Source organism: Oncorhynchus keta, unplaced genomic scaffold (assembly GCF_023373465.1).
Source record: "Oncorhynchus keta strain PuntledgeMale-10-30-2019 unplaced genomic scaffold, Oket_V2 Un_scaffold_5251_pilon_pilon, whole genome shotgun sequence".
NCBI classification, from domain to species: domain Eukaryota; kingdom Metazoa; phylum Chordata; class Actinopteri; order Salmoniformes; family Salmonidae; genus Oncorhynchus; species Oncorhynchus keta.
The window spans coordinates 227,501-240,000 of NW_026290957.1; the positions used below are offsets into that span (position 1 = coordinate 227,501).

The 12,500-nt window shown below is 34.2% G+C and overlaps 1 protein-coding gene and 1 pseudogene across 1 annotated transcript in view; one reads left to right on the forward strand and one right to left on the reverse strand.

Annotated features, from left to right (window-relative positions):
• The window catches only part of LOC127928999 (DNA topoisomerase 3-alpha-like), a 79,086-nt gene extending 76,388 nt beyond the window's left edge, over positions 1-2,698 (reverse strand). The window contains 2 exon segments of the mRNA XM_052516643.1: positions 192-251; positions 2,127-2,698. Of these exon segments, the coding sequence (XP_052372603.1) occupies positions 192-251; positions 2,127-2,348 (282 nt within the window). The 5' untranslated portion in view covers positions 2,349-2,698.
• A 165-nt stretch (positions 2,699-2,863) lies between these two features.
• LOC127929000 (guanine nucleotide exchange protein smcr8a-like) overlaps positions 2,864-12,500 on the forward strand; it is a 13,783-nt pseudogene continuing 4,146 nt past the window's right edge.

The window sequence follows — 12,500 nt, forward strand, 5'->3', positions numbered from 1 at the left end:
ACAGCCAGACACACAAACACACAACACACACACTGACACACACAGACACACACACACACACACACAGACAGACAACACAGGTTGTACACAGACACAGAGTTTATTACAGAGACGGACAGCCACCACCCACTGAAACACAGAGCCACCACCAAATCCCAAACAGACAGTTTAGTGTTGAATGCTGCCCTTACCCTTCCAAACAGGTTGTATTCATACTCATAGAGTTTATTATAGACGGACAGCCCCTCCCTCTGAAACACAGACAGTTTATTATAGACAGACAGCCCCTCCCTCTGAAACACAGACAGTTTATTATAGACAGACAGCCCCTCCCTCTGAAACACAGACAGTTTATTATAGACAGACAGCCCCTCCCTCTGACAACACAGACAGTTTATTATAGACAGACAGCCCCTCCCTCTGAAACACAGACAGTTTATTATAGACGGACAGCCCCTCCCTCTGAAACACAGACAGTTTATTATAAACAGACAGCCCCTCCCTCTGAAACACAGACAGTTTATTATAGACGGACAGCCCCTCCCTCTGAAACACAGACAGTTTATTATAGACAGACAGCCCCTCCCTCTGAAACACAGACAGTTTATTATAGACGGACAGCCCCTCCCTCTGAAACACAGACAGTTTATTATAGACGGACAGCCCCTCCCTCTGAAACACAGACAGTTTATTATAGACGGACAGCCCCTCCCTCTGAAACACAGACAGTTTATTATAGACAGACAGCCCCTCCCTCTGAAACACAGACAGTTTATTATAGACAGACAGCCCCTCCCTCTGAAACACAGACAGTTTATTATAGACAGACAGCCCCTCCTCTGAAACACAGACAGACAGTTTATTATAGACAGACAGCCCCTCCCTCTGAAACACAGACAGTTTATTATAGACGGACAGCCCTCCCTCTGAAACACAGACAGTTTATTATAGACAGACAGCCCCTCCCTCTGAAACACAGACAACAGACAGTTTATTATAGACAGACAGCCCCTCCTCTGAAACACAGACAGTTTATTATAGACAGACAGACCCTCCCTCTGAAACACAGACAGTTTATTATAGACGGACAGCCCCTCCCTCTGAAACACAGATTATAGACAGACAGACCCTCCCTCTGAAACACAGACAGTTTATTATAAACGGACAGCCCCTCCTCTGAAACACAGACAGTTTATTATAGACAGACACCCCCCCTCCCTCAGAAACACAGTTTATTATAGACAGACAGACCCTCCCTCTGAAACACAGACAACAGACCCAGTTTATTATAGACAGACAGACCCCTCCTCCAAAACACAGACAGACAGACAGTTTATTATAGACAGACAGCCCCTCCCTCTGAAAACACAGACAACAGACAGTTTATTATAGACAGACAGCCCCACCCTCTGAAACACAGACAACAGACAGTTTATTATAGACAGACAGACCCCCAACACACACCTCTGAAACACAGACAACAGACAGTTTATTATAGACAGACAGCCCCTCCCTCTGAAACACAGACAACAGACACCCTTATTATAGACACACACAGACCCACCAGTTTATTATAGACAGACAGACCCACCCTCCAACTCTGAAACACAGACAACAGACAGTTTATTACAGACCCAGCCCCTCCCTCAACACAGACAACAGACAGCTTATTATAGACGGACAGCCAAACAGAGACAATCCACCTGTTGATGTGAGACAGTAATGGGAAGACAGCTGGAAGCTGAGATAAACAGACAATCGTCCCATGTACCCATTTCTCTCAACACCTAAGACCCAAACACACACACAGACCCACCCTCCAACACACAAACAGACCCACCCTCCAACACACACACAGACCCACCCTCCAACACACACAGACCCACCCTCCAACACACACACAGACCCACCCTCCAACACACACACAGACCCACCCTCCAACACACACACAGACCCACCCTCCAACACACACACAGACCCACCCTCCAACACACACACAGACCCACCCTCCAACACACACACAGACCCACCCTCCAACACACACACAGACCCACCCTCCAACACACACACAGACCCACCCTCCAACACACACACAGACCCACCCTCCAACACACACACAGACCCACCCTCCTCGCTCTGCCGTCAGACATGATCTCCGCGATGCCTTTGGCCGCGTCATTCTTCTCCGCCACACAGAGAACCCGTTTGATCGGAGTCCTCCGGATCATGTCTCCCGGGGAGTCCGTCCTCTTCTGTCCGGTGACGCTCAACCCCCTGTGGACCTGGATCCGTAACGGTAACGGTCGTCCGGATGTGAACAGAGCCCGAGTCAGATGATGTATCAGCATAGCTCGCCTAGCCAGGGCGCGTTGGGAGCTACACTTGTCATAACGTTACACACACACGTCGTGCCCAGCTAACATTAGTCAATATGACTCCTGAAGCGTTGTTACAAACTGTTATTTTTGACTGATTGACACAACATAAAACTGTCCAGATCTCACAGGGTCAGTTAGCTTGATGGGAGTAACTAAATCATGTCAAACTTCAACCCTGAAACTAAGTCTACATGCCGAAACTTAACCTTAACAATTTTCCTGATCACTTAAACACAATTTACAATGTAACGTGCATTAGCGTGGACCCAATCTGCTAATAAATAAATAGTTTTAAAACTATTTTGCCAACTGAAAGGGTTGGTAAAAGGGCAGATAAATGTGATGTTATTGATTTTACAAATTCCGCGCTTGTTAACGACAGCAGTCGTAAATCGATGATGTCGTAAAAACAACTGTCGTAAAACCCTTCCTGTTCGTGTGAATAATACTTTTTATGCCGATGTCCTTTAATTTTACGCCAAAAATACTACGTGAAGAGTATCTATTTTCAAGATTGAAATTGTGATTCACAATCTTAAATCATGTTGAATGTGTAATATTAGGTTTGTAATTTTAGGACAGACAGCTACTTCCTTATGTGAGCTGGTCACGTGGTAACTACCAGCGGATTTTAATATGGCGACGGTCAGGATGTACACTTAACATTAAATAGTTTCACCGTATTTACTACTGGGACTTTATTATACCAGTGCATGACGGGCCACTGCCGATATTACCCGGTAACGGTGCACGATTCCCCGGACGAGCAATGTGCCATTGATGGGGATACGGTCGTGTTCCGTTACGCGTCGTCTGTTTGCCAGATAACTGTCTTGACGTCGGTACTGTACGGGGGACGGAGCCAGAGAGATCGTCCCGGTGTTAAGTGCTATTGTTTATATGCAGCGGTGACAGACAGACAGACAGACAGACAGCCCTTAGTCAAATGTCATGTTGATGTGTGGCCTTCCTGCATCGTGTGATATCATTATGGACAGACCGGTGAAGTCCACTCCCAGCTGGTAGAGGTAACGGGACGCAGACAGACATACAACCGTCAGTGTCGTGGACTGTTACTCCCAGCTGGTAGAGGTAACGGGACGCAGACAGACATACAACCGTCAGTGTCGTGGACTGTTACTCCCAGCTGGTAGAGGTAACGGGACGCAGACAGACATACAACCGTCAGTGTCGTGGACTGTTACTCCCAGCTGGTAGAGGTAACGGGACGCAGACAGACATACAACCGTCAGTGTCGTGGACTGTTACTCCCAGCTGGTAGAGGTAACGGGACGCAGACAGACATACAACCGTCAGTTTCGTGGACTGTTACTCCCAGCTGGTAGGGGTAACGGGACGCAGACAGACATACAACCGTCAGTGTCGTGGACTGTTACTCCCAGCTGGTAGAGGTAACGGGACGCAGACAGACATACAACCGTCAGTGTCGTGGACTGTTACTCCCAGCGAGTAGAGGGATACAGACAGACCGACAGTCAGACTGGCTATCAGGCAGACATCTAGCCTAGTGGATGGACTTCCTCTGACGTCAAAGCTGACCCAAGCCCGGTCCAGAGAAAGATGATTGGTGCCCCAGACGTGGTGGCGTTTACTAAGGAGGATGATTTTGGGGAGGTAGGGTACCCCAACCCCTGGGTGGTGCCAGAAGAGTTCTCTGTCCCTCTGTTCCCATCGAATAACAACGCCAACCCCTGGGCCAAGACGTCATACGCCAAGTTCACTAAGGACTTCATCCTCATATCAGAGTTCTCTGAGCAGGTCGGTACCAGGGGAAACCGGGGGAGGGGTGTGTGTGTTGATCTGACGGTGTGTATGTCCGGACGGGGTGTGTGTGTAATGAGCTGACCTTGTGTTGTCCTCCCACCAGGTGGGCCCCCAGCCTCTGCTCACCATTCCTGACGACCCAAAGGTGTTTGGGACCTTTGACCTAAACTACTTCAGTCTGAGGATCATGTCTGTTGACTACCAGGCCTCGTTCGTAGGACACCCCACCGGCAGCGGATACCCACGACTCAGGTAGCTGTCCTATTTCATTATGTTTATTGTACTCTACTCTAATGATATCCTATTGTATTTGTACTCTACTGTAATGATATCCTATTGTATTTGTACTCTAATGATATCCTATTGTATTTGTATTGTACTCTAATGATATCCTATTGTATTTGTACTCTAATGATATCCTATTGTATTTGTATTGTACTCTAATGATATCCTATTGTATTTGTACTCTAATGATATCCTATTGTATTTGTATTGTACTCTAATGATATCCTATTGTATTTGTACTCTAATGATATCCTATTGTATTTGTATTGTACTCTAATGATATCCTATTGTATTTGTACTCTAATGATATCCTATTGTATTTGTACTAATGATTCTATTTGATATCCTATTGTATTTGTACTCTACTCTAATGATGTCCTATTGTATTTGTACTCTAATGATGTCCTATTGTATTTGTATTGTACTCTAATGATATCCTATTGTATTTGTACTCTACTCTAATGATATCCTATTGTATTTGTACTCTAATGATATCCTATTGTATTTGTACTCTACTCTAATGATGTCCTATTGTATTTGTACTCTACTCTAATGATATCCTATTGTATTTGTACTCTAATGATATCCTATTGTATTTGTATTGTACTCTAATGATGTCCTATTGTATTTGTACTCTACTCTAATGATATCCTATTGTATTTGTACTCTAATGATGTCCTATTGTATTTGTACTCTAATGATGTCCTATTGTATTTGTACTCTAATGATATTGTATTTGTACTCTACTCTAATGATATCCTATTGTATTTGTACTCTACTCTAATGATATCCTATTGTATTTGTATTGTACTCTAATGATATTGTATTTGTATTGTACTCTAATGATATCCTATTGTATTTGTACTCTAATGATATCCTATTGTATTTGTACTCTACTCTAATGATATCCTATTGTATTTGTATTGTACTCTAATGATATTGTATTTGTACTCTAATGATATCCTATTGTATTTGTACTCTACTCTAATGATGTCCTATTGTATTTGTATTGTACTCTAATGATATCCTATTGTATTTGTATCTGTACTCTAATGATATCCTATTGTATTTGTATTTGTACTCTAATGATATCCTATTGTATTTGTATTTGTACTCTAATGATATCCTATTGTATTTGTACTCTAATGATGTCCTATTGTATTTGTATTGTACTCTACTGATATCCAATTGTATTTGTATTTGTACTCTAATGATGTCCTATTGTATTTGTACTCTAATGATATCCTATTGTATTTGTATTGTACTCTAATGATGTCCTATTGTATTTGTACTCTACTCTAATGATATCCTATTGTATTTGTACTCTAATGATATTGTATTTGTACTCTAATGATATATTGTATTTGTACTCTACTCTAATGATATCCTATTGTATTTGTACTCTACTCTGATATCCTATTGTATATCCTATTGTATTTGTATTTGTACTCTAATGATATCCTATTGTATTGATATTTGTATTGTACTCTAATGATATCCTATTGTATTTTTGTACTCTAATGATATCCTATTGTATTTGTACTCTAATGATGTCCTATTGTATTTGTACTCTACTCTAATGATATCCTATTGTATTTGTATTGTACTCTAATGATATCCTATTGTATTTGTACTCTAATGATATTGTATTTGTATTGTACTCTAATGATATACCTAATGATATCCTATTGTATTTGTACTCTACTCTAATGATATCCTATTGTATTTGTATTGTTCTACTCTAATAATGATGTCCTATTATATTTGTACTCTACTCTAATGATATCCTATTGTATTTGTACTCTAATGATATCCTATTGTATTTCCTATTGATATTTGTATTTGTATTGTACTCTAATGATATCCTATTGTATTTGTATTGTACTCTAATGATATCCTATTGTATTTGTATTGTACTCTAATGATATCCTATTGTATTTGTATTGTACTCTAATGATATCCTATTGTATTTGTATTGTACTCTAATGATATCCTATTGTATTTGTATTGTACTCTAATGATATCCTATTGTATTTGTACTCTACTCTAATGATATCCTATTGTATTTGTACTCTACTCTAATGATATCCTATTGTATTTGTATTGTACTCTAATGATATCCTATTGTATTTGTATTCTACTCTAATGATATCATATTGTATTTGTATTGTACTCTACTCTAATGATATCCTATTGTATTTGTACTCTAATGATATCCTATTGTATTTGTATTGTACTCTAATGATATCCTATTGTATTTGTATTGATATCCTATTGTATTTGTATTGTACTCTAATGATATCCTATTGTATTTGTATTGTACTCTAATGATATCCTATTGTATTTGTACTCTAATGATATCCTATTGTATTTGTATTGTACTCTAATGATATCCTATTGTATTTGTATTGTACTCTAATGATATCCTATTGTATTTGTATTGTACTCTAATGATATCCTATTGTATTTGTACTCTACTCTAATGATATCCTATTGTATTTGTACTCTACTCTAATGATATCCTATTGTATTTGTATTGTACTCTAATGATATCCTATTGATATCCTATTGTATTTGTATTGTACTCTAATGATATCCTATTGTATTTGTATTGTACTCTAATGATATCCTATTGTATTTGTACTCTACTCTAATGATATATTGTATTTGTATTGTACTCTAATGATATCCTATTGTATTTGTACTACTCTAATGATATCCTATTGTATTTGTACTCTACTCTAATGATGTCCTATTGTATTTGTACTCTACTCTAATGATATCCTATTGTATTTGTACTCTAATGATCTAATGATATCTATTGTATTTGTATTGTACTCTACTCTAATGATATCCTATTGTATTTGTATTGTACTCTAATGATATCCTATTGTATTTGTACTCTACTCTAATGATATCCTATTGTATTTGTATTGTACTCTAATGATATCCTATTGTATTTGTATTGTACTCTAATGATATCCTATTGTATTTGTACTCTAATGATCCTATTGTATTTGTATTGTACTCTAATGATATCCTATTGTATTTGTACTCTACTCTAATGATATCCTATTGTATTTGTTGTACTCTAATGATATCCTATTGTATTTGTACTCTACTCTAATGATATCCTATTGTATTTGTATTGTACTCTAATGATATCCTATTGTATTTGTACTCTAATGATATCCTATTGTATTTGTACTCTAATGATATCCTATTGTATTTGTATTGTACTCTAATGATATCCTATTGTATTTGTACTCTAATGATATCCTATTGTATTTGTACTCTAATGATATCCTATTGTATTTGTACTCTAATGATATCCTATTGTATTTGTATTGTACTCTAATGATATCCTATTGTATTTGTATTGTACTCTAATGATATATCCTATTGTATTGTACTCTAATGATATCCTATTGTATTTGTATTTGTACTCTAATGATATCCTATTGTATTTGTATTGTACTCTAATGATATCCTATTGTATTTGTATTGTACTCTAATGATATCCTATTGTATTTGTACTCTAATGATATCCTATTGTATTTGTATTGTACTCTAATGATATCCTATTGTATTTGTACTCTACTCTAATGATATCCTATTGTATTTGTACTCTACTCTAATGATATCCTATTGTATTTGTACTCTACTCTAATGATATCCTATTGTATTTGTATTGTACTCTAATGATATCCTATTGTATTTGTACTCTAATGATATCCTATTGTATTTGTATTGTACTCTAATGATATCCTATTGTATTTGTATTGTACTCTAATGATATCCTATTGTATTTGTATTGTACTCTAATGATATCCTATTGTATTTGTACTCTACTCTAATGATATCCTATTGTATTTGTATTGTATCTTGATATCCTATTGTATTTGTATTCTACTCTAATGATATCCTATTGTATTTGTATTTGTATTGTACTCTAATGATATCCTATTGTATTTGTACTGTACTCTAATGATATCCTATTGTATTTGTATTGTACTCTACTCTAATGATATCCTATTGTATTTGTATCTAATGTCCTATTGTATTTGTACTCTACTCTAATGATATCCTATTGTATTTGTATTGTACTCTAATGATATCCTATTGTATTTTTGTACTCTAATGATATCCTATTGTATTTGTATTGTACTCTAATGATATCCTATTGTATTTGTACTCTAATGATATCCTATTGTATTTGTACTCTACTCTAATGATATCCTATTGTATTTGTATTGTACTCTAATGATATCCTATTGTATTTGTATTGTACTCTAATGATATCCTATTGTATTTGTATACTCTAATGATATCCTATTGTATTTGTACTCTATTGATATCCTATTGTATTGTACTCTAATGATATCCTATTGTATTTGTACTCTACTCTAATGATATCCTATTGTATTTGTACTCTACTCTAATGATGTCCTATTGTATTTGTACTCTACTCTAATGATTGTATCTCTAATGATATCCTTGTATTTGTATTGTATTTGTATTGTACTCTAATGATATCCTATTGTATTTGTACTCTACCCTAATGATATCCTATAATGATGTATTTTGTACTCTAATGTCCTATTGTATTTGTATTTGTACTCTAATGATATCCTATTGTATTTGTATTGTACTCTAATGATATCCTATTGTATTTGTATTGTACTCTAATGATATCCTATTGTATTTGTATTGTACTCTAATGATATCCTATTGTATTTGTATTGTACTCTAATGATATCCTATTGTATTTGTATTGTACTCTAATGATATCCTATTGTATTTGTATTGTACTCTAATGATATCCTATTGTATTTGTATTGTACTCTAATGATATCCTATTGTATTTGTATTCTACTCTAATGATATCCTATTGTATTTGTACTCTACTCTAATGATATCCTATTGTATTTGTACTCTAATGATATCCTATTGTATTTGTACTCTACTCTAATGATATCCTATTGTATTTGTACTCTACTCTAATGATATCCTATTGTATTTGTATTGTACTCTAATGATATCCTATTGTATTTGTATTGTACTCTAATGATATCCTATTGTATTTGTATTGTACTCTAATGATATCCTATTGTATTTGTATTGTACTCTAATGATATCCTATTGTATTTGTACTCTACTCTAATGATATCCTATTGTATTTGTACTCTACTCTAATGATATCCTATTGTATTTGTATTGTACTCTAATGATATCCTATTGTATTTGTATTGTACTCTAATGATATCCTATTGTATTTTGTACTCTACTCTAATGATATCCTATTGTATTTGTACTCTAATGACTCTAATGATATCCTATTGTATTTGTATCTACTCTAATGATATCCTATTGTATTTGTAATGATATCCTATTGTATTTGTATTGTACTCTAATGATATCCTATTGTATTTGTATTGTACTCTAATGATATCCTATTGTATTTGTATTGTACTCTAATGATATCCTATTGTATTTGTACTCTACTCTAATGATATCCTATTGTATTTGTACTCTACTCTAATGATATCCTATTGTATTTGTACTCTACTCTAATGATATCCTATTGTATTTGTATTGTACTCTAATGATATCCTATTGTATTGTATTGTACTCTAATGATGTCCTATTGTATTTGTATTGTACTCTAATGATATCCTATTGTATTTGTACTCTACTCTAATGATATCCTATTGTATTTGTTTGTACTCTAATGATATCCTATTGTATTTGTATTGTACTCTAATGATGTCCTATTGTATTTGTACTCTACTCTAATGATATCCTATTGTATTTGTACTCTACTCTAATGATATCCTATTGTATTTGTATTTGTACTCTAATGATATCCTATTGTATTTGTATTTGTACTCTAATGATATCCTATTGTATTTGTACTCTACTCTAATGATATCCTTTGTATTTGTACTCTACTCTAATGATATCCTATTGTATTTGTATTGTACTCTAATGATATCCTATTGTATATTGTATTTGTATTGTATTTGTACTCTAATGATATTGTATTTGTACTCTACTCTAATGATATCCTATTGTATTTGTACTCTACTCTAATGATATCCTATTGTATTTGTACTCTACTCTAATGATATCCTATTGTATTTGTATTGTACTCTACTCTAATGATGTCCTATTGTATTTGTATTGTACTCTAATGATATCCTATTGTATTTGTATTGTACTCTAATGATATCCTATTGTATTTGTACTCTACTCTAATGATATCCTATTGTATTTGTATTCTACTCTAATGATGTCCTATTGTATTTGTACTCTACTCTAATGATGTCCTATTGTATTTGTATTGTACTCTAATGATATCCTATTGTATTTGTACTCTAATGATATCCTATTGTATTTGTATATCTCTAATGATATATATTGTATTTGTACTCTAATGATATCTATTGTATTTGTACTCTACTCTAATGATATCCTATTGTATTTGTATTCTACTCTAATGATATCCTATTGTATTTGTATTTGTACTCTAATGATATCCTATTGTATTTGTACTCTAATGATATCCTATTGTATTTGTATTGTACTCTAATGATATCCTATTGTATTTGTATTGTACTCTAATGATATCCTATTGTATTTGTATTGTATTTGTACTCTAATGATATCCTATTGTATTTGTACTCTAATGATATCCTATTGTATTTGTATTTGTACTCTAATGATATCCTATTGTATTTGTACTCTACTCTAATGATATCCTATTGTATTTGTACTCTAATGATATCCTACTCTAATGATATTTGTATTTGTACTCTACTCTAATGATATCCTATTGTATTGATATCCTATTGTATTCTACTCTAATGATATCCTATTGTATTTGTACTCTAATGATATCCTATTGTATTTGTACTCTACTCTAATGATATCCTATTGTATTTGTACTCTACTCTAATGATAATTGATATCCTATTGTATTTGTACTCTAATGATATCCTATTGTATTTGTACTCTAATGATATCCTATTGTATTTGTACTCTACTCTAATGATATCCTATTGTATTTGTATTGTACTCTAATGATATCCTATTGTATTTGTATTGTACTCTAATGATATCCTATTGTATTTGTACTCTACTCTAATGATATCCTATTGTATTTGTTGTATCCTATTGTATTTGTACTCTACTCTAATGATATCCTATTGTATTTGTATTGTACTCTAATGATATCCTATTGTATTTTATTGTACTCTACTCTAATGATATCCTTTGTATTTGTACTCTAATGATATCCTATTGTATTTGTACTCTACTCTAATGATATCCTATTGTATTTGTATTGTACTCTAATGATATCCTATTGTATTTGTACTCTACTCTAATGATATCCTATTGTATTTGTACTCTACTCTAATGATATCCTATTGTATTTGTATTGTACTCTAATGATATCCTATTGTATTTGTACTCTAATGATATCCTATTGTATTTGTACTCTACTCTAATGATATCCTATTGTATTTGTATTGTACTCTAATGATATCCTATTGTATTTGTACTCTACTCTAATGATATCCTATTGTATTTGTATTGTACTCTAATGATATCCTATTGTATTTGTACTCTACTCTAATGATATCCTATTGTATTTGTACTCTACTCTAATGATATCCTATTGTATTTGTATCCTTGTACTCTAATGATGCCCTATTGTATTTGTACTCTACTCTAATGATATCCTATTGTATTTGTATTGTACTCTAATGATATCCTATTGTATTTGTACTCTACTCTAATGATATCCTATTGTATTTGTATTCTACTCTAATGATTCCTATTATGTTGTACTTAATGATATCCTATTGTATTTGTATTCTACTCTAATGATATCCTGTTCTGTTATTCTACTCTAGTTCTATTCTGTTCTATTCTACTCTAGTTCTTTTCTGTTCTATTCTACTCTAGTTCTATTCTATTCTGTTATTCTACTAGTTATTTTCTATTCTGTTTATTCTACTCTAGTTCTATTCTGTTCTATTCTACTCT